The sequence below is a fragment of the Monopterus albus genome, unplaced genomic scaffold (assembly GCF_001952655.1).
Source record: "Monopterus albus unplaced genomic scaffold, M_albus_1.0 scaffold56.1, whole genome shotgun sequence".
Classification (NCBI taxonomy): domain Eukaryota; kingdom Metazoa; phylum Chordata; class Actinopteri; order Synbranchiformes; family Synbranchidae; genus Monopterus; species Monopterus albus.
In genome coordinates, this window is record NW_018127936.1 from 967441 (window position 1) to 990351 (window position 22911).

At 40.1% G+C, this 22911-nt stretch overlaps 2 protein-coding genes across 9 annotated transcripts in view; one reads left to right on the forward strand and one right to left on the reverse strand.

Annotated features, from left to right (window-relative positions):
- Positions 1-11263, reverse strand: part of hnrnpk (heterogeneous nuclear ribonucleoprotein K) — a 12509-nt gene extending 1246 nt beyond the window's left edge. The window contains exons 1-15 of one of the 2 annotated variants that reach the window (XM_020602362.1): positions 11165-11263; positions 9864-10027; positions 9363-9460; positions 8918-8974; positions 7920-7963; positions 6350-6422; positions 5764-5877; positions 5218-5346; positions 4748-5079; positions 4097-4144; positions 2224-2263; positions 1542-1557; positions 1064-1096; positions 827-894; positions 119-288 (exon numbers count right to left, since the gene is read on the reverse strand). In XM_020602362.1, the coding sequence (XP_020458018.1) occupies positions 119-288; positions 827-894; positions 1064-1096; positions 1542-1557; positions 2224-2263; positions 4097-4144; positions 4748-5079; positions 5218-5346; positions 5764-5877; positions 6350-6422; positions 7920-7963; positions 8918-8974; positions 9363-9460; positions 9864-9921 (1280 nt within the window). In that variant the 5' untranslated portion in view covers positions 9922-10027; positions 11165-11263. The remainder of the gene's footprint in view (positions 1-118; positions 289-826; positions 895-1063; positions 1097-1541; positions 1558-2223; positions 2264-4096; positions 4145-4747; positions 5080-5217; positions 5347-5763; positions 5878-6349; positions 6423-7919; positions 7964-8917; positions 8975-9362; positions 9461-9863; positions 10028-11164) is intronic. The other variant, XM_020602363.1, reaches the window with a different exon arrangement.
- Positions 11264-11281: 18 nt separating this feature from the next.
- Positions 11282-20533, forward strand: rmi1 (RMI1, RecQ mediated genome instability 1, homolog (S. cerevisiae)). 7 transcript variants are annotated; one of them, XM_020602357.1, is made up of 11 exons: positions 11282-11365; positions 11500-11606; positions 11740-11950; positions 12253-12473; positions 14262-14372; positions 15526-15675; positions 16464-16534; positions 16756-16879; positions 17067-17151; positions 17979-18165; positions 18740-20533. In XM_020602357.1, the coding sequence occupies exons 4-11, from the start codon at positions 12312-12314 to the stop codon at positions 19974-19976; spliced, it is 2127 nt and encodes a 708-aa protein (XP_020458013.1). In that variant the 5' UTR covers positions 11282-11365; positions 11500-11606; positions 11740-11950; positions 12253-12311; the 3' UTR covers positions 19977-20533. The 7 variants fall into 7 exon arrangements, with proteins under 7 accessions (XP_020458013.1, XP_020458015.1, XP_020458012.1 ...); XM_020602359.1 differs by having other exon boundaries at positions 11500-11537; XM_020602356.1 differs by lacking the exon at positions 11282-11365 and having other exon boundaries at positions 11374-11633.
- The last annotated feature ends 2378 nt before the right edge of the window (positions 20534-22911 follow it).

Below are 22911 nucleotides of genomic sequence, written 5' to 3' on the forward strand. Positions count from 1 at the left end.
AGCCACTTGGGTTGGTGGGGAGCGTTTGGGGGGGGGGGAGGTTAAACTACAACTAGGTTGCTCACTGAAGAATTTCTACATTTGGTAAGACGAAAGTCAGTGAAATTAAACAACTTACCTGTTCTGTAGAAGGTACTGGGCATTCTGGATCTGATCCTGGGTGCCAGTTATGGTGATTATTCGATCCTCAGAACCTTCAAGAGGCTCATCGATCTTGATGGAGGCTCCAGACTCGTGGCGGATCTGTTTGATGCGCTGGCCTCCCTTACCAATGATGGAGCCAGCGAGCTGTCAGTGAAGTAGCAAGGAAGGAATGAGGAGTGGGGGGGAGAAAGAACAAAACAGGCAGGCAAAGTAGTATTTTAGGCACTTGAATACATGTGTATAGCTTCAAAATATGGAAGTCAGAAAATTAAGAACAAAACCAGGACAAAACAAAATTAAGTATTTTAGGTGTTTTAACACTGTGTTAAAGACTGTTAATAATAACACTTCTCAGATGATTTTTGTTGTTTTCACTGTAAGACTACTATTATTTTGTCTAGTGTGGGTGCATGTGGAAAAAAATGTGTGGGAGACATCAAAAGTTATTGGTCCCTACAACAGGAATACAGGACCAGTAACGTATCTGCTGCACAAATAGTAGAAGATAACATGCACACAACTAAATGTCATTTATGAGAAAACCTGTAGATGAAAAGATCATATATAATCACAGACTCAGTCTGGGCTATCCAATAAACTGTCTCAAAGGTATAGTGGGTAAAGAGAATAGAACATTATTGGGATTGCCAGGTTGTATGTTTCATTCCTGCCGTTTACTTACATCTTTAGGGATCGTCACTTGTGTAGTGATGACAGGGCCACCCATGTCATTATAGGAGCCTCGTCCACCTGACAGCAACAGGGACGGGAGAGGAAGACCAACACAGACAGTAAACAGAAAAGAAGGCAGACATACAGGGACCTTAAGCACAGCACCAAAAATCTATACTTTGTGTCCAATGTTACCAATGGCTCAGCAACTTTTCCTAAATGGACTAATAAAAGTGTTGAGACTCACCTGACTGGTAGCTATCCCAGGAGGAGCTGTTGTCTGATATGAGAGAAAGAAAGAAAGAACATGACAACGTATTTCTGTGAAATTTGTGAACAAATATTCAAAACTTCTAATCTCAATACAAAACTCAAAAATGTGACTGATCAGACATATTCAAGAGATCTTCTGAAGAAAACTCCTGGATGATGTAATTATATCTGCATGCCATCTTCAATATTTGTTGTAAACATATTTAAGTAAAATGACGCTCCACTGCAGTTTCAACAGAAAGCACAATACTGTTGCAAACTAATGGTCCTTTCATTGTGCTACTGTACAGATTTTATTGTGTCTAAGATTACATTCAGACCAAATGATTAACACTGCATGTTGTGCCATGAGTACTGAGGCCACTACTCTGACACGTTAAGAGACGTACATTAATGGCCTTGAAACCAAATCCATATAATGCCACAAAAAGCACAAGAGGTTTATCACTTACCATATCCTCCTCCACTCTGAAATAACCAGACACAGAGAGAGATTACATACAGAACAGCTGATTCCCTTCATCTTTCTACAGATCCCAGGTGAATGGACAGAGTGTTGTGAGCATATATGTATGAACGTTGCAGCAGCCTCATCCATGGAGTAGATTCAACTAACCACCCAGTTTTCATACATAAGCCAGACTCCTCCTCCTTCCTTCCCTTCCTCCCTCCTTCCCATTTCTCCTTGCATCTCCATCAACCCCCATTTTCACCTGCTATTCAGCTGCTGCTGTCACCAGGGCAACAGGCAATTCAAAAAGCTGTTGCTGAGCAACGACCCCAACCCTCCCCACCCCCCACCATCCTCCCTCTCTTTACAGGGAAAATGGGCTGACCATGAAAAGTACACAGTAAGAGGGCAATTATAGCTGATTATTATGGGGTGTCTCCGGGTGTGGTGATTATGGTCATTTGATGGGATGGTTTACACCATGCAAAAACTAGTTTGGATGCATAGCCAGTGCTTAAATGAGTATGTGCATGAGTGACCAGCTATGTTTGTATTGTCAATAAAACACTATTATCATGACAACAAACCACAGCATATTGTCTAGTGCGAAGATCAACCAGAATGCTAGCACCAAATGAGAACCTAGTATCAGCGTTTCATGCATTTGATATAGGGTCACTAACCATGTTATCGCTATAGCGATCCGGTCTGCCTCTTCTGTCACTGATGATGAAAGAGTGCCACAAAAGAAAGGACATGGGTAGGGATGGGGGAGAGAGAGATGTGGGTGGGAAGAAATAGAAAATTCTTAGAAAAAATTATTGACAACATTCCAAAGAAAATTTCTGGTCTAGGTCAAACTGCACACACACGCTGAGCAAGATTACAGTATAAACACATTTCCTCTCAGCCATCTTCCCACACAGTAACAGGAACAGCTCTGACAGTGTTATGGTGAGAGGAGTGACAGGTGGTGGTGATGATTATCAGAGCCAAAGGCTGCTGCTTCTTCCCCAGAACTGAGCTTGGATAAAGAAATTAGCTGAAGAAATTTGTTAGGGTTTACTCTTGGTAAGGAACATACATGCGCTAATATTAATATCATGTCAGACTACAGCCTTAAATAAACAAGAATTTGCTTGTGTCTCTATCCACACACTGTTTGATGTCTTTAACTATGATGACTAATAAAGAAAAATATCAAAAATGAATTCATCATAACAAGGATCTTATTTTCTACAAGTAGCACCCATATTTCTGAGTTTCATTGGTACTAATACAACCCAGATGTGGACAGCTGACAATAATTGAGACAGGGCATGCCATCCTCCTAGTTTTGGGAGGGCAGAGATTACATTTTAGAATGTATCTGAACAGCCAACAAAATATAATTTCACAACCAAGAAGATCTTGCATGTGTCATTTTCTCCTTTCAGAGGGCTGGATGAACCTGAACTTAAAATGAGCAAACTAACACATAGTTTCAAAAAGCTGACAGTGACAGCTATTATTCACTGTGAAACAAGACCTGGCTTTGTAGCCCTGCACCCATTGAGATTAACACATTTAAAAAAAAAAATCTAATCAAACCACTACTACTCCATGCCACTCTGCAAAGCACAGTGACCAGCACAGACTAACCACCACCACTGTTGGTGTGTCTAGTGGTGACAGATAAGACCAAGAACAGCTGTCCAGAAAGAGCAGAATATGAAATTATGTGGTCAACACAACTCCAGAACCTAAGATTCATGAGACTGTAATGTAAAGGTCTGCCAGAATGTTCAGGTGCAACTGTATATATTAGAAAAGTTATTTCTCTAATTAAAACTCAAACTTGTAGATGTGTGTTGTTTTGCAGGGGACTGAAGTGACAAAATGTCATCTTTACATCAGCATATGACCCTCATACACACCACCACATAGACATTCCCTCAAACTAGGAAATACTGGGAGTGAACAGCAACTTTAATGGGTTATTAACACAGGAAAGAGGATGTCATACAACATTACCGCAGTTCCCTACAAAGCACTTCAAATAATGTTAACAGATGTATGAAGTTCAGGGTAAGGGACATATGCAGGTTAGGGCACATCAGGCAAACAGACAGTAGAGCAATGGATGACTGTAAGGTGGCCATTGATACTGTGTTAAGGATATGACAGGAAGGCAAAAGTTTACAAAAAGTGTTATTTTCTCACGAGCTATGAGAAGAACTGGAAAACCAGGCAAGAATTGCAGCAGTAAGGCAGAGGGAAAAAAAAAATGTAGGGATACCTCAACACTTTGACTCCATCATGGCCAATCACTAGTTACATATGAAAACTGTGCTGAACACTTGTCAGAGCTAGTACCATATTCCTCGTGAAGACCAAAGGGTAACACACAACTCTACAGGAAGCAACACCCATTGGTATTAATGAGGAATATTTGCTTCAGTAAATATTCACTACATAACAGCTACCTTCAGTACCTATTAAATTAATGGAATGTCAAAGTATCCCTGTTAGGCTAAGAGAAGAGGTTAAGGCAGAGGTTTGGGGACAGGAACTTACTTTGACCTGTCATCTGAGCCACGGTACGAGTCATAGTAACGATCATCTCTGTGGGCAAAATGGAGATGGGAAAAAGACACACAAACACACCCAGACAAACAGTGATGAGCAGACAAATTTATGGAATGATAACAATGATTACAAAATGTTTGCAGAGAGGTGCAGGGTGTGACACTGGTGACTCAGTGTATCCTATGAATTAGACAACGTAAAGCAAGTCTGTTGAATCTGTGAACAGAATGCACCTGAATGGGAAAATAAGCACCTGAAGAGGGATTAAGCTTTGTATATGCAGATGGAAAAATAAGCATGTGTTCTAGAAGAGGGACTCTAGCACTGAACAGAACCTAGTACATTTAAAAGATCCAGCACTTAAAAGCTAAAGGACTCTCAACTTCAATCTGATGAGTGGAATCATGCAGCCACTTGGCACTGTAGTGTCCAGTAAAACAAAGAATGTTTACAAGATTTACTCTGTATTACAACATGCTCACTGTAATGTAAGACTTGTTTTAGGGGAAAAAGCTAAACACAAACACCAGCAAGCTCAATTAAGTGGCCACACCTTGTGAGAGGACTCATATTTGTGCATGAATACAAGAAAAAGCAAACCAGAAGAGCTTGTTAAAGTTGTTTATGTACATCTCTTACCCTCCTCTGTGCGGATGTCCCATAGGCATGCTGCGTCCACGGGTACTCCCTCTACCAACCCTACTTGGGTGGGGTGGAGGAGGACCTCGGCGGGGGCTCATCTCATCATAGTCTCGACGGGAGGGGGGCATGGGTCCCCGTCCCACTCTGCTAGAGGGCATTCGGTCAAACCCACGGTCTCCACCGCTGGACCTGCCACTGCGCATTGGGAACCCTCCCATAAGCCTGCGGCTGTTACCCCTCTCTTCAAACATCATTGTAAAACCACCATATTCATAGGTTTCATCATAGAAATTAGGGTCGTAGGGTTGTGCACGGCCCTTTATGGGAGCCTAAAAAGGAGGACAGAACAAGATGTAGTGATCTGCTCAAGATAATCCCCAAACCCCCCCCAAAGTGTGTTGGTTTTAACACACTGCAATGAGGCTGACAGCCCAAAAAACACCTTGCGAACACTAAAAGATTCTTACCTCAGCGATAAGCTCCAGCATAGTTTTGATACACTCTACCACCCTCTCTGTTTTACCACCAACCAGCACCACCCGGTCTGTCGACTGCGGACAACACTCTTGAAACAGCTTGATGCTGGTCTTTGTGTTCTGGAGACAGACAGGCACATATGAGCAGGCACAGAAAAAGGGAAAAACCACTACATGATGCAGCAGCTGCTAAAAAAACCAAACCAAACAAAAAAAAGTATAACAAGCTCATCAAATCACAACTATGTCATATGAGTATTTCCAAATCTTTGGGGTACTGTGTGGTAAGATGAGGAAGACTGAGCCAGAAGAAAACAACAGTAAAAAAAAAAAAAAAAAAAAAAAAAAGATCAATTAAGTAACAAACAAAAATAACATAACATTAACAAGAAACAAGTATATTTTGTTAGAACTGAAACATTGGCAGTGAAGTGTGAGAATGAATGCTGTAAATTACTCAAACAATTTAATGTGTAAACAGCTTTGCAGCCTACTTAATTGCTAAAACACTGATCCCTACCCCTTGTATCAACATACCTCCCGGAGTTCCTTGATCTTGGCTCCCTTTACCCCGATGATTGAGCCAGCCAGGCTCTGGTGGATCAGCAGACGGAGCTCACAGTCAAAATCCATACCATTGTACTGCTGGTACTGAAAGGAGACATTTAGCATACAATAAATTTAGTTATCTGAAAGACTCAAACCTGTCAAGAAACTTACGTTTCTTCTAATTCTGGCAAAAATAGTGGCAAAAACATATAAAGACAATATTACCAACATATTACCATACTTCAAATAATGGGTGTCATACATTCTAAGGGTGATAAAAAAAACTTACATGTTTTTAATCTCAGTTTGAATGTTTCTTATAGCTATATTTTTCCATCAAAAGACAGAGTGCAGACACAAGTTTAACCTATCCAAACTGCTTACTGTCATGTAAAAATACCCAAACTGCAAAGCAGCTAGTGAACAAAAAAAGCAAGCACATAAACTTTAACTTGACACTAATTATCTCTAGAATACATTGGGCATTTCCAGTTTGGTAATAACTGTCAAAATTTAAGGTCACTGTGTTCAGCTGGACTTGAAAAGAAATAAAATAAGTTCCAAAGGTTCGCACCTCTTCCAGTGTTGGGATAATCTTGAGCAGGATTTCTCCAACTGTCTCGATGTCAGCACTGATGCTCAGGATGCTTCATATTTCACCCATCAGTGACAAAGAAGAGCATAGCCACACACAAAGGGTGGAGTTGGGGGTGCCAGGAAGGCATCCAAGCAGGGAGGGAACAACATTTCAGATCAGAACATTCATGACATCCCCTTTGTTGTCATAGAAAAACAGTCAAATCCCATTTAACCAACTTGCTACTGAGCCTAAATGAACTGTTGAGGTCCGGTGTTTTATTAACTTTACATGCTAGTTCAAATGATAAATCAACACTGTAACTGGCAAATAGCTGGTACCCAAACAATGCAATGAAAAGAAAACAGTCTTGTCAAGAGAAAAGAAGAAGAGAGACAAAAATAAAAAAAAAAGGGACCCAAAGAAAAGTGACTGCATTTGGTGACCATTGCAGGGGCAAGACGGGAAGGGTGTAGTTTGAGGAGGACCTGGCAGAAATAGGCACCAGTGGTGCCAGAGAGAAATCTAAAGTCCTGGGTCATAGTTTGGTGGATGCACACCACAAACACTTTTACTACAGACCCCTTACAAGGTGAAATAAAAAAAAATTAATCCTCTCTCCCATTGTTATTATTTGCATAGCATCCAGTTTTAAAAATTTGGCCTGGACCCTGTTTATGATTAATTTTGCCAACAAATTGTAAATAATTTTGTTGTCTGCACCCACCTTTACATAATAAACAATGAGTTTACTGTTTAAGAAAACTTAAGTACAGTTTGCACATGGAGTAGAATGGTAGACAGCTGAGGAAGAGTAACAGAGCAGACTATACCATGAGAAATGTTTACCACCAGGAATTGATGATTTTTAAGGGGATGGGAAAAGCAATAAATATAAAACCAAAGAATGCAGAGATGAGTGGGGCAGAGAGAGAGATAACTTGTACTATCAACAGCTACAACAGTCAACCACATTCAGATGAAGCAGAAGACAGGAAAGGGAAAAAACAAACATACACCACTTGAATCGTAGCTAGCCTTTTGCATTTCAGAATGGATGGGCAATTGAAGCCTATCAATAATGAGGGCATCACAAGGAAAAAAAATGGGATGGTGCGAGAAGCAGGTGAGCTTATGAAACTAAAAACAGAAGAACACCAGTATATCCACTCTGGGGGGTGGGGTGAAAACGCGAAAGATAAAGAGAGATAATCACCAATGAAAATAAAAAAATTAAAAAAAAAACAACATACTGCACAGATTATAGCAAAGATTAAAAAAAGACAGTGGCAGATTGTGGAAAAACCCTGATAACACCAGCCTAAGTTCCAATGTTGACAAGACTTTAAAAATGGCATATAAAGGATGCTGACATGGCTTTTACAGGCTCAACAGGCAGATTTGGACATGAACGCATTTAGGCATTTGATTCAGGCTAAAATACTGTGAGAACAGGTAGGTTAACACACAGCGACTTGACAGAGGCAGGATGACTATTTATTATTCATCTCTTGTTGTTTGTTTGACCTGAAGTCAGGCAGTGAGAGGGAGGAGCTTAGGGACATACCGCTCAGGCCCACTGCTGTCTGGGACTGACACACTGGCATTGTACTGGGCGTGGCATGGGCAGGGGCCAGGGCCATTCGAGCACAGATGTCAATCAAGTAAGGCGCCCATTTAGGGACAGGGCACGATTATGGGCAGGGCCAACCAGGGTGTCAGGTGGGCGGGCGCAGGAGGGGCCATCCAGAACATGGGCAACAGAGGAGGAGTGGGCAAAAAAGTCAACAGTAAAATAATAAACAAGGGAGAGGGAAGAGGGAAGAGGAATACATTTTTAATATACAGGCTCTACACTGTTCAAATGTGACTTTAATTTGATTCTCTCAGAGATTGGTTTGTCAAAGAGAGAAAAGGTGACACTGGAAAATGGGTAATGGCATATTAACAACATGAAGAGTTTAATACTGGGGAATAGACCAGAGACAGTAAAAGGGGTAGAACAAATTTGGAGGGCTACAGAAAGAGGCAATGACATTGAATGAATTAACAATTTGCCAGGTTGCCTTAACATTGGAAAAAAAAAATAACTGGCACTGTAGGTGATCTCGTGAACACCACACTGTGCCCATAACTTTAAATTAACAGGGGCATCAGTGTTGCTACAACAGCACTGTTACAATAAACTGTCATTATGGAAAAACAAATGGCCATGAAATTAGACTTCAGTGCCAAGGGCCAGTTTAGCTGAGGTAATCACATAATGTTCATGTGAGAAGAAAAAGATAAAACCACCCCAAAGGGCTTGTAAGATCTCATGAAAAGAAGGCTAATAGCAACACAGGCATCAGATAACCACAGAAGAAAACATTGCCAAATACCAAAATTTGATTTTTATCAGTTATGCAGGGTAAATGTTAAAATAAAAAATAAAAAAAGAACTGCTGTTCTCAGGGGGGAGGCTGGGTAGTTTTAAGAGGCTGAACATCAATGGAGGAAAAATAAAATACAAAATAAAAACTCAGCAAAATAAAAATGCAGGGTATATAAAATAGATGTACTCACGTCTGTACGAAGGGCTTTGATGTTTTTTCCACCCTTCCCAATTACAGCTCCTGCATTCTGAGAATACAATAATACAACAACCTGAAAGACATCCTCTGTGAGCTACTGTAACACAAGAGTTTCCCCGTGCTGATTTAATAAAATACCCAATCCATATATCCAAATTACAACAAATAAATGAAAAATTAACATGTAAGAGAATACTACAGTTTATGTCAAGAGGCACCATGACTGTATGAATACCACTAACAGAGAAAAGAAATCAATTATTCAAAAGGCAGAGATGTGATCGGGGCAGCAAAAAGAAAACCATAAAAAAACAAAAGGAAGAAGTACAAGAAAAATGCCAGTCCTACTCAAGGGGTGCCCAAAAGAATCGAAAAAAGTACAAATAAACATTCAAGGATTCCATACGAAACGTGAAATGCAAAGAGAGCTTATTTACTTTGCTCTGCAGGAGGATGCGCAGCTCGACCATCTCGTCTGAGTTCCTGGAACGCTTGAATGATTTCTGCTCATCTGCATCCTCAGCAGGGCGCTTACCTGGCATAAAAAAATAGAAACACACACTAACAACCATGTATAAACAACTTTACACAGTATAAAAATAAATAATCTAAAAGACCATAGAAAGAATAAAGCACAAAATCATAGGAGACATATTTGATAAGCATATTACAGAGATCACTGTAAAAGACAAAACGATTTTTTTTTTTTTTTTTTTTAATGGCCAAGGTCCCCTACTCTTGCATAGATAGTTTTGGACATCAAACTAAAACGATTACGATTATTTTGATAATAGATAAAACTGCACTCATTTCTCATATCAGAGCTGTAACTAATCATCTACAACAACACTGCTATTGCAATCATTTCATTATATAAGACATATATACTGTAGATATGGATAATGTCAAACCTGTCCAAAAATAAATAGGTTTCATACCATTAGTTTCTGTGCCGCTGAACGAAGCCTCATCTTGTTGTTCAATTTCTGTCTCCATGGTCTTCTGACAATGAAAGAGATGGAGTGGGCACCTCGATCAGCAGAACGGTCTGCAGCAGCAGGGAGCGAGAAGCAGAAAACTGGTCCTTGTAAACTGTGGTAATCTGTCAGCATTGTAAGAAAGGGAAAGGAAATTAGACAAGTCGGGCTGCGTGCTGGAGATACAGTTATTCGGGAACCTGGCGTGAAATGGCGAGAAAACCGCTTGAACAGCGGAATTCGCCCGATATTTATTACGGGGAGGAGGGCGTGTTGATAGGCGGAACTAAATAAGCAAGGACCAAACAGCTGCTGCGACCCGTCAGGCCAATTGTTGAAATACTGAAATATAAAATGAAAATGACTCAGTGATGGCAACGATTGAAAACTCACCACCTCTAATCGCTAACGTTCACATGTTTAAATCGCTGATTGAGATTTAGCCCTATATGTCAGCTGGGTTTATGAGCATCCATCCAACGAGCATGAAAGACCACCACTATTTAAAATGGCACAATTAACGTTATCATTACAATCTGATCAGTTTACACATCGTAACATTAATATCTTTTGGGTAAGGAAACACGGAAAGGCGTCTTATAATGTTTCCGCGTGGAGGAAGTGCGCGTCAACCAAGTGCGGAGTTAATCAGCCAGTGATTAATGAAAATTAACGTCACATATCGAAATAGCGTTAATACTTGTCCCCAACTTGCTGCTATCTTACTCGGGGGACAGCACAACGAACTCTCAATTTCAAGCCATGCATATCATATAAGTGACGCCAGATACTGAGTAGTTATATGCTGATAATGACCAAATAGAAAGTGAGCTAACGCCATTAAAGCTAACTTAGCAACCACACGGGGTAGCTTGCCAGTCTGGAGGGAGATTCTTCGTGTAGCTAGATTTGAATGAGGAATTTCAGGAATGCATATTGTACACTTTTGAAACACTTTAATGGTTATATACAAACGTAATGTAACGCCATCCGTTACCGAACCTGCCCGTGTGGGTTGATAGAACATCCTAAATCGATGAAATACAAAGAAACGCTCATGCCACTCTAGCTAACGGCTAGCTAGCTAATTTCGCCATGTTTCCATGACTTTCGGTTGAGCTAGCTAACGTTTACCATTACACAGCGTCGAGCTGGACAGAAAATAAGTAACGATATAACTGCTAAATACATGTTTCTTGTGTCTGTGCACTTCAACTGCACTGTAGTATTGAAAAAGAAAAAATATATCATCAAACACTAACCTGTAATACAACTGCTCGTTCGCTCCCTTCCTCCTCTACCGAACATAGAAATGTTCTAGTTGAGTGACAGTGTACTGATTGGTTGAAGAGAAAGCAAATCAAACGGACAAGAATTACAATTGCTTGAGTAGATGTCAATCACAAAGCGAAGGCGGTTCTAAAGCGGTGCGGAACGCCCTCTTCCCCGGATGCAGTTTTTTGGTCTGTAATTTACGTTGGCCGTTCATGTTAGACCTGTTTACAAGATATGATCTGCAAAGCTAACGTTAATTTGTGCTTTTATAACAACTTGTATAGACATTACAGGTAGGTTTAACAACTGCTTCTGTACATAGGAGCTTTCGTGGTCATGTTGTATGGACACAAAGCTAAGGTACAGTATCATCAACATTCCTAAACGGGTTTTGCAACTTTGGCGCCTTTGCGACTCTCAACCTGTCATGTAAGAGACTGCCTCCATTCATGTCAAGTAACTTTTACGCTTACCTGAACTTTTAACAGTTTCCCCCCAGATTATATAACGTTAATTATGTCGCCTGAAATTCCCGTCCGTGTTTCTCTTTCTCTCTCCATAGTATCTACACGTGACCATCTGCAGAGAGACAGTGCTTATCCGTGCTGGCATTATCACAGAAATATTGCACGAAGGAATTCTCCTATTTTCTTTGATCATAATAGTCTAATCTCTACTGTCAATAAAACACCACGAGATTCGGTGTCAAGTGGTAACGGAAATAACAGAAAGAAGATGACCCCTTAACACAGAAAACCCCTTCAATTCCTCAGGTATTCTGTTGTGCCATGAATTAAAACAAACAGTATTTGAACCATTTCTTGCATGCAAAACTTGCAACAAAGTGAAGTTTGCAACTAATTTCTCATTGCAAGACCTATTAAAACAGTTTATGAATATAATGATACCTTGCAGTACTCTGATCTGTACGTAAAACCTTATAAGTGTTATTCAAAGTAGACTTATTACTGATAAGGAGAATTAATTATGCATAATTGAATTCAGTAATCAACTAAGGAGATTCAAAATAACCACCTGCCAGAAACCTCAGTTGTGTTTGCCTGTATACTAGCAGATAACAGTGGTGACTATAGCAGAAAGTGGGGCCTGGTCAAATACACACAGAAGAAGAAAATGGCCCCTCAGATCCAGGCAGTGGTACGTGCTACCCAAACCTGGCTGCAGTCCTCCTGGCATGTCCAAGTGCCCTTTGCTTGGCTGGAAGCCTGTGTGGAGTGGCTACAGGAAGAGGCAGGAGGACCAGGTCATCTGTCACAGCAGCAAATCAACCAACAGGTAAGAATGATGTCTAATTGTGCAGTTGAATGCAAAAGGATTACGCACTATACTTTCAAAAAATGTGAACTGAAAGCTTTCTGAGCAGATGGAGTTTGTTCAAGTGTCATTGTACAGTAGCTCAGTTATTATCACGCAATTTATGTGTGGATCACATGATATCAGCTGTTTGTATAGGACAGGGGAAACTGGTTTCTTGCATCTGGCATGTGTGATTTGCTGTCTATTGACCCCTTCCCTTTTGTGACTGGGATTGGTTTAGTCTTCACAGACAGTAGATCTCTGCAGTGTTCATCCAATCTTTTGTCATTTCACCTACATACAGTATCTAGTGTTCTACTGTTGTGTAGAGCTGAGACAGATTAATCTGCAACAATGTCAATATATTTTTAAACATTTAAACAGCCATTTAATCAAACAAAAATGTCAAATACGTGCTGTTCCACTTTGTCAAATATTTGTGACTTTTCTTGGTTTTAAATAATTAAAAAATTAAACATCTTTGATTTTTGGTGGGCAAAATAAGACATTTGTAGATGCCACCTTGGACATATAGGCCATGTGACAGGCAATTTTTATTTAAAAAATATTTTATTGACTAAACAATTCAGAAGAAAATATCCATAGATGAATTGACAATGGAAATAATAGTTATGAGCAGCCTTTTAATCTTTGAATATGGTGTCAAACATCACTCCACTTTACCTCTTTGGAGTGATCCTGTTTTTAAGTTTTACCACTGTAGCCCAGATTGATCTAAATAATTCTTTGATGCAGCAGATGGCATATGTTTCTTTTGTTTTTGTATGGAAGGAAGTTCCAATATTCTTACATGAGAAACAATGTGTCAACTCAGAGCATGTTTGAAGTTGTTTTATTTAAGTTGGCATGGCAAGTAATCTCAAAATATACTCCAAACACTGTGGTTCCAGCAGAGAAATATCATCAAATCTTACACAAATACACAACTTGCAGAAAGCACAACTTATCGAACCCCAAAACAGATGAGCAACAAAAGCCCAAGATGATGCACATGTCAGCTGAGAACAAAAAGATCATGCCACAGTGGGTTATGATCAGCAACAGTAGGCAATTGAAAAGTGAAAGAACACCTCCTGGTCAGACAAATCCTGGTTTCTTCTGCAGCATGCTGATAGCAGAGCAACATTTTTGTGTAAACAGCATGAATTCATCCTGCCTGGTGTCAGCTGTACCATCTGGTGGTAGCGTCATGTGGGGTATGTTTATTCTGCATTGACGCATCATTTGTACACAACAGCGTACCAAAATTTTGCTGCTGAACAGCTGTGTTCCCTTATGACCAAAGTCTTTTTTTAGTTAGCTGCTAGATGAAAATAATTCTTTAGTCCTCAAAGCAAAAATCATCGGCTGATGGTTCCAGTAAAATGGATGTGAAATGGGTTCATTCAAGAGGCCCACATTGTTTCTAGTTCTAAACCTCAGAGCACTGTTTGAATGATGTAGGCAAGTATACTCACATCCTGAAAAAGAAAACACAATCTGCATAGACTTTAACACTACTGAGTCACTAAATCCCTGTGATGTTTCTGTCTCTTTGTTGAATGATTTATTTGAATAATTCAAAGTTTTCTGATGGCAAAATTGTAGTGTATCATCTTGTGTAAGTGAATGTAACAAATTCTTTGTAGTGCCACAGATGTGAACACAGTGTGTCATAAAATATTTCTTCTTGTATAAAATAAACTTGCTGTGAATTGTTAGCAGCCTAAATCTTCATGTGCTTTACTACATGGCATGATATTTTAGGCACTGGATCAGTGGCTGTTGACAGACTTGAGGGACCTGGACTACCCTGTTCTGCCTGAAGGGCTTGCTCAGGCCCAGAAGACTAATCTCAGTGGCACCTTCTGTGTCCAGGTACAGGCTTGTTGATGGTATATGTCAATTCAGATTTATTTGTATAGCGCCAAAACACAACAAAAGTCATCTCAGGAAACTTTACATAGTAAGGTTTAGACCTTACTATTATTATTACAGAGGAAAAACCCAACAAATACCCCTTGAGCAAGCACTTGGCAACAGTGGGGAGGGAAAACTCCCTTTAATTTAAGAAACCTCCTACTAACCCGGGCTCTTGGTGGGTGGCCTTCTGCCTCAACTGGTTGGGGTGAGTGGATAGAGGAGAGACAAAAGAAAAGAAAGCAACAAGACACAACAAACAGTAGCAAACAATCAAGTACTGGGCAGGTTGATGTGGCCGGTGACTGCTCATCAGAAACATGCAACTTCAGAACCAGGGCTACCTGCAGAACGGTACAGGGAGAGAGGAGACACGTTATTCTATAGTATATCCATTATCATCTTTGTTATTATAAATTTATATAGAGTGCCGTAGTAGTGAGTCCTAAAACCCGGAACTGAGTTAGTATTTTTGTACTTCCTGTTCCTTTCCCATGAGGCAAAGTGAGCTTTTTGAAAGGGTTTTTGGTTATACGCCTGGAATAAGGTCTGTAGGTAACACGAGGCCAATATGTTTTCATGTTTTGTTCTATGAAGTGTACACTGTTTGTTCTGTTGTATTAGGTCAAAAGCAATTTTTGCTTAACATTATAGCAGCCTAGATATTACCTATATACTGTACCTTTTCACAGTTGGTATCTTCTTTTGTGCGATACAGATTCCAACAATCCAACATGCCAATTATACACAAAATAGACAAAATCACACAGCAAGCTGTTGTAGCAAAAATAAGGCTATTGTGTTATATAAGGAAAAAAGATCACTGTACAATTACAAGCCATATCATAAGAAAGCACCACTGGATCCCAGTTTTCCTGTGGCTGGATAATGGAAACCCAGCTGAAAACCCTGAGACAGTAATTAAATGTTAGCTAGTTTCAGAATGTGCAATGATGGAAATCAATCATAAGATGTGTCTCCCACTCACAAATAGCAGTTCAGTACAGTATTATACTGTAATAAGACTGCAGTGGCAAATATTTCACTAGATAGTCAACAAATTAATATGCAGAGAAACGGCAATAGAATCTAAGGTCTCAGTCTGTTTTAGGTTGACTCAATACTGGACGTCAGTCGGCCTGCCTATGGTCAGCTGCAGAAGTGGAGGGGCACAGACTGTGCCAACGATGAGGTGTCTGCTGTCACACAGACCACCCAGAGGCCCTGGGAGACCAGACCAACCCGTATGCTACTAATGCAGGTCAGAGGCATTCATGAAGTAAAGTATGTAGAATTTTGATGTTGTACAGTACTTCTGAAATCAGTCCCTCAGTGGATCACAAAGTGGCACTAACCTTAAAAAAAAAAACCAGGGGCTATATGTGTCCTCTGTCTCTCAGCTAAGGCAGTTTGAGAACTGTGACAATAGATAAACACAACATTAATTTTCAAAACAAACTAACTAACTGAACCAGAGTGGATGGACACAATCAGTGAGAGCATATGAAAGAGTAAATTGATGGAATATAAGGTGCAGGCTGTAATTTTCTCCTTCAGTAATACACTTGTCACTACTCTATGGATTTTCAAGAATAGTGCTGGTGTTGCTTAGAAACATTGCATTGACTTTTTTCATTTTTTCACAGTTTCTCAGACCATTCTGAGCAAACCCTGCTGTTCTAAAAGTCATAAGATATAAAAACCCATGACAGGGTAATAAATCAAATCAGCTTTGCACATTGTAAAGTCTGGGTGAGCTAGCACATCAACACAGAAAGAGACAAGAATTTCCAAATTCTGTCATTTTACATTTAAGCCAGCAGTTACATTTTTTGAAGTTTAGCTAAAAAACTTACAGTTTGACATATATACTGTATACAGTATTACAGTAGCTGCAGGTCACAGGTAAAAATGTATAGAATTGTCAGTTTTAATTTGTGCATTTCTTTTTTTGAGAAACGAGGTTAGGGCAGCAATTTTGTTGAGAATTTAAATCCCAATCATTTCTCTGTTCGTTTGTTTTTGTTCAAACATACTGTCTGTTTCCAGGTGACAGATGGAGTTCAGAGTTTGGAGGCCATGGAGTACCGGCCTATCCCTGCACTTAGTACAGCACTCAGGTTAAGAACTGATGTATTAAACAGTTGAACTGTGAAGCTGTTTTACTGCTATGTCGATAGAGGAACCATGGCTTCCTAAAATGTAGTAGAACATATGCATCTTTCAGCCACAGCGCCTCTTAAGTTTATAACACGTGTATTTCACTGCCAGTTTCTTATTAACAAACATAAGAGATGTTCTGCCAGCTATATCTTATCTAAAATGTGGTTGACTCTTCCAGGCCTGGTGTAAAGTTGCAGTTACAAGGGCAGATGGATTGCAGACTCGGGGTGCTGCTGTTGGGGCCGACCAACATCAAGGTTCTGGGCGGCGAGGTGGAAGACCTGGTGGAGAGGAATGACCAGGTAAACTGATGGTCTGTGTTTTCTGTCAAAAACAGGTTTCTACTAGTGTGATTTTATATTTAGAATTCATCACTGGTCAAAATCTGTTTCTGGTAAATGTAAAGCTCCATTGAGAATATTTCAAGGTAGTATGGCTGCGTTATGGTATGGTTATGGTATTTATAGTTATGGTACACTACTCTGACAGGGTAGGGTGCTGTGTCGGACACTGGGGCTTCCTGAGGACGAGGAGCAGCAGGAAAGAGAGGAGGCCCCACCAGCACTGCAACAAGGTATAGTCATTCAGGCTTGTGTATCTTTAATGGTAGGTCATGAACCACAAAAGCTGTGTTTCCACTGTCGGAGCCTAACAAGCAGTACATCACCCAGCATAACCGCAGGGGTTGATGTGGACTGTCCTGCTTTGCTTTTCCACTGTAGTTTTTGCTGTGTCGATCTGTTTTAGAGAAGGGAGGGGCTGCACTTGTCTCTCACACACACTCTCACAGCAGAGCAGAGAGAACAGAGGATGTGAAGTATTACTTCATAGTGCAGCAATCAGCCAGTAACAGAGACTGTATGAGCAGTTTATCAAACAGCTGTTGAACAAACAGAGCACAGACTTGTGACATCTGCAACACTTTACCCACAACTAGCTTGCTGAAGTCCTCCTTTCACCTCTAAACTGGCGAGTGTATTTACACAATCCGCTTTTAATGCTGATATTTGATGTGTGAAGATGCTGACATTTAACCAATCACCAGTGACAGCTCCGTGCACATGCACGGTCTCTTCCCTCGCATTCCCGAAAATTAGATTTTTGTACTACCTCCTGAGGAGTGCTGAAATTTACAGTAGCTCCCTGAATGCACCTCCAAAGAGGGCAGAGGGCAGTGGAAACAAACACAGAACCTGTGATGTGTGTTATAATAGCTCAATGTGTTTCATAGGTTCCTATGATGGAAAACCCCAAAAGCTTGTTGATGCTATACATATGTACCATGTAACACCATAGCAGTTTAAAGGATGTGGTAATCTGTCAGCGTTGTAAGAAAGGAAAGATTCTATGAATTCTGGGTGACCACCAGAGAATATGTAAAAGAGTTTGTTTCCTCTTTAGGTAACCAGGAAGTGCAGGACTTAGAGCTAGATGATGCAGAGTTGTTAGCTAGTCTGGAGGACCAGGAAGTGGGAAGGGTTCAGGTTGCATCTGTTCAAGACAGTGGCTACAGGACACTCAGTGACACCTCCGCTCAGTCCTCGAGAAGCTCCTCTGTCAGAAGGCTCGGCTTGGCTCCCTCAGCAAGGTGGGTGGTTAACAATATGATGTCTTGACATTTTAATGTTGAAACTCCTCAGTTTTCACTGCTGGGCAAATATACCTTGACATTTTGAATTTTAGCGTAGTGTTTGTCTTCGGAAAAAATGTCAGCATTTATCTTTCAGCTACTTTAGGAAACATTTAGCACTTTAATTCTACAGCTTTCTAATTCTGCAAAGGTATTTTATATAATGTTTTGTAAATGTTGCTGTTTTTTATTTGCAGCCAGTGACAGCCATCAATTTTAATTAAGGATACTAATAATGCAACATCAGTGTGTATTAAGAAAAACTGTGCTTCATTTAATTTGAAGTGCACTGGACATGTTATCTAACCAAGAATATGACAGCTTACAGTAATATATGATATAAAACTTTCTTAGTTCCCTTTATTCTGTGAAGCATTAGAGTTTTTACGTCTTTCAAAAAGTTGCTAAAATGTGTGCTCTTGATTGTTCAGGGCTGTACAACCATATTTGAATCTAGCATTTCTCCTGGAATATAAAGCCTATTGATGCTGTTAAAACACTAGATTTACAAACTCTGGCTGGTGTCTTACAGAAGCAAAGCCTCCACCCACTCTTATAGAAGTGGTTTGACCCAGAGCAGCAGAGGTGGTTCATCTCACGGTCAGTACCATGCAAATGAACAAGACACTGAGCTCTCTGACCACATGATTCAACAAGAGATTCAACATCACAGCGTGGCAAACGAAGGCTTTGATGATCTTCCCCTGGATGAGTTGGACGGAGTGATTTTTCAGGAAAGCACAAACGTTACTATGCAGTCTGACAGCAGTCACAGAAGCACACCACAGAATAGCAACAGAATAACAGGAAATCACAGCAGTTTTGACAGAGCAACAAAAACTGCTCAGTTTGAGCAGCACTATTTAAATGGGTCACAGCTTGGTTGTAGCAACTCCAGATCCACCACACAGAAAAGAGGCTCTCAAGGCTGTATTAGAGGAGCTGTGGGGCAGTCAGCCACAGTGACTTCCACACCTTTCTTTTCCCCAGCTGCTACAGTGCCATCACATGAGTTAGAAGTTGTTTCTAACAATGAGAGTGATTTTCCGGATGAGGACATGGATTGTTTTTTTGAAGAGGTACAAACATGTGGAGAGCAAACTGGGAGAACTGGAGGGCCAACAACAGAAATATCAGACTCCACTTATAGACTCGCCAGTGAACCATCAAGAAGTGAAACAGACAGGATTCCTGTTAAGGCAGAGCCTGCATTTGAGAGTTCACGCAACACACCTCAGGGGCAAAGTTTCTCCTCAACCACTAGGGAATCTGACAGGCCATCTGTTAACAAAGTTCTACAGGGTGACGGCACAGTCCCTGCTGTCACTCTGACCTCACCGCCCTTTACATACTTGTGCTTGCTAGAAGAGCTGATGTCCAAACCACACCCCCACACCACAGAGATCCATGTCAAAGCGTTCATTGTGACTCTCCTGGGGAAACTGAGCAGCAGCAACGGTGTTTGGCGTGTCTGTGCTACGATATCTGATGGAACTGGTTATCTTGATGTGGAGTTATCCAATGAGGTTTTGACGGGCCTGCTGGGCTTCTCTGTGGCAGAGAAGGGAGCTCTGAAACGTGACCCAGTTCGAAGAGGTGAGCTGGATGCTGGGATGAGGAGATGTCAAGAAGAGCTGGTGGACATGTGCTGTGTTATGACCATCGTGGTCGAACCAGAGGGCAGGAAAGCTGTGGTGACTAAAGCAGATCCTGTCAGTGAGAAAGTCCTCCAGGAGCTGGAGCAGAGGGCGAGAGACAGGAGAAAATAAACACAGAGGAGAGGATGAATGGAACTAGGCAATAATGAGAAAATTACAGGCAGCAGAGAATTATATTGCCTTTAAGCAGAGATGACAAAACTGGGGAAAATAGAAAACTACACACCAGCTTTGCCTTAAAATTTTCCCTTCGTTTAATGACACATACATTTATTTTAGGATTAGTGACCAACTTGCCCTTCTGCTTTGGATTTGGAAAGCAAAATGTGTCAACTGTATGTTTGATGATTAGTAAGCAGTGTGCTGCAATGCGCCCCATCTGCTATATGTAACTGACATTCTGTCATCAGAGGATTTCATTCATCTATTATAAGAGCTCGTTTCTGTTTGTAACCCACTGTCAACAAATTAAATAAGTCAAATCTATTACTGATTCTGTATTGGATTTCTATCAATTGTTTATGTAAAAAATCTAGCATTAAACATCCAATTGGGGGCTGGGGGAGCGGCCACAAGCTTCATTTATTTCTGTTCATTGTAGAGCCTCATCTATGTTTTTGTCTGATTAGTACATGTACCACATATGTGATGCTTTACCTGTGTTAATGTTATTTGAAATAAAATTGATCTGAAGATTTTATAATTTTCTTTCACCATCTTTAACTTAAAAATGTGAAGTAAGACCTCACTACAAATTTCAACTTCCCATTTCTTTTTATCAAGTGATTAATGCATTCCTCAGGATGAGATGAATGCCCAGAGAATCGAGACTGCTGCTCTGGTGCACTGTTTTTCATTTGGTTTGTAATAGTTTTATTAAATACACCATTGTTTAAGCACTCATAATGATAATTAAAAGTACTCCTGCAGTATTTTTAGGGCAAGTGGCTTTGTTGATCTTTCAGAAATCTCTTTAAATGAAAAATCTCAATCATTTAAATTAATGTGGCTTTTGCCTGTCATGACACAGTATAAATGGCTTGCAGTCGATAATATCAATGCAAGCAGTGTTACATGTATAACAAAGATATTGCAGGGAATGCATGTTAGTATATGTGCTTACATTTGTGTCTCTGTGCACATGCATATACTGTATGTTACTGTCTTATGCCATGTTGTGCGTTTCCATTCAGGTAGCCGGTTGCAGTTCATTAAGGGACAATCAGTTTGAACGTCTAAATCAGGACCCCACTATGCATGTCGATAGCATATTATGTGCTAAAGAGGCTGGAAACGATGGAGGGGTGGTGACAGAGGGGGAAAGAAGCAACCCATAGGGAGACATACATGTAAGTGGAATGAATATTGGGTGATAGAGTAAATAAACCAAGGGAGGAGTGCTATCTCAGTGAGTGCTGAAGTAATGCTGCACTCAAACCTCACTAGGGACAGTATAGATGTATTTCAGGGGTAATTAGGCTGACAGGTAGCTAATGTAGCCTAATAAAAGTGTAGGACTAATAAAAGCCAAAATAAGGTTTTAATTAAAAGACATTTTAAAAACTATTTAATTTGCCAATGAAGATCATGTGGTGCTTTATATATATTTATGTCATGCTGCTTACATATTATGTAATATTATTACAATATATATAATAGTGTAACATCTGAAGGGGCCAGTTTGCATACATAGTTTTATTTGAGATAATGTAGATATATTTTGCTGATAACACACTTGCCTGTTTATTTAAGTACATTTCACATAATTAAAGAATGAGTACTTCCTCTGCCACTGCTAATATGCAGTATATAAAAATAGCGTTTTAGTTGAGGCAGTGAGAGGGAAGGGGACAAACAAAGGACACAAACTAAACATTTACAGCAGGGATTCTTTTCTTTGAAGATAATTATTTGTTTATTTATATCATCATTTATATTCATCATTTCCTCGTAAATGTATTTCATGTGCACTGTGGGTCTGAAGTTCCTTGAAAAGCTGGACTCCACAGTCTTGTTAGGAAATTACACATTTGGAGTCTAAAAAAAGTTTGTCATGCAGTGGCACATGATAAATGACATTTCAGAAGCAGCATGAGAAAGTGCTCGACTGCCCTAATAGGTTTCCATTTGCAGTATTATTTCCTTGATTATGTTAGTCTTCCACTTCTGTCTCAGTCTGGAGCAGAGGCAGGAGATAAAATAAGCTTTTTCATTCCCTGGTGAATATGGACGTACCTTTCCAAATTGCAGATAGCATGTGAGTGGAGAAGACTGGGATGTGAGGGGCAGCGCGCACACATGCGTGTGAGAGAGAGAGCACTGTGCTAATTTCTCTAATGCTCATATACAGCAGCACTGTACCTTTTTGGTCATTACAAATATCAGTGCAAAAAGTACATTCATAACTCTAATACCCCTCCTGCTCTAGCACCTGTAATTTTCTTTGCCCTATTACATTTAGTAATGAAAAATCCACTTAGACGGCTCAACCTCTCTTTTAGCCCTCCATCAAAATGAGCAAATGGTTTCTCTTCATGGCAAAAACATACCTCTTTGTGTGTGTGTGTGTGTTTGTGTGTTTGTGTGTGTGCCGGCGTGCGTGTACATGCCCGCTGAAACTTTGGGATGTGAATCATTAAAGGAATAGAAAAGTATAAGGAAATTGGACTTAGAAAACAATAAGTGCGTTCCTACTTTGTTTTGGCTCATCTGGATGGATGAGGGGGATGATTGTTGTGGTTTGAAAAGGAATGAAGAAAGGACATTATGTGCTCATATCAGAGTTTTCAGGGGTTTTATCTGAACTGACAAAAGTTCTGGATGCCATGGTCACTGTATATTAAAGCTCATTATGCAGGCAGTTTGACAACATGTAGATTTACTATGAAAAATGTTATTATAACATTACCGCCTACAGTACAGTTGTTTTATACAAACAATTATAAAGACAACAACAAAACATCTAGGTATTTGCTAATGAGGATTTGTTCCATTCTGAAGAGCAATGGTAACACCACCACAGTGTAGAAATACTCTTTCAAAACAT

Excerpts from the sequence above, each read along its gene's own strand:
- rmi1 (XM_020602357.1), top strand. The coding sequence starts at position 12,312 with ATGGCCCCTCAGATCCAGGCAGTGGTACGTGCTACCCAAACCTGGCTG. Across the intron at positions 16,535-16,755 it reads GCACTTAGTACAGCACTCAG|GCCTGGTGTAAAGTTGCAGT; the intron begins GTTAAGAACTGA and ends TGACTCTTCCAG. Across the intron at positions 17,152-17,978 it reads CCCACCAGCACTGCAACAAG|GTAACCAGGAAGTGCAGGAC; the intron begins GTATAGTCATTC and ends TTTCCTCTTTAG.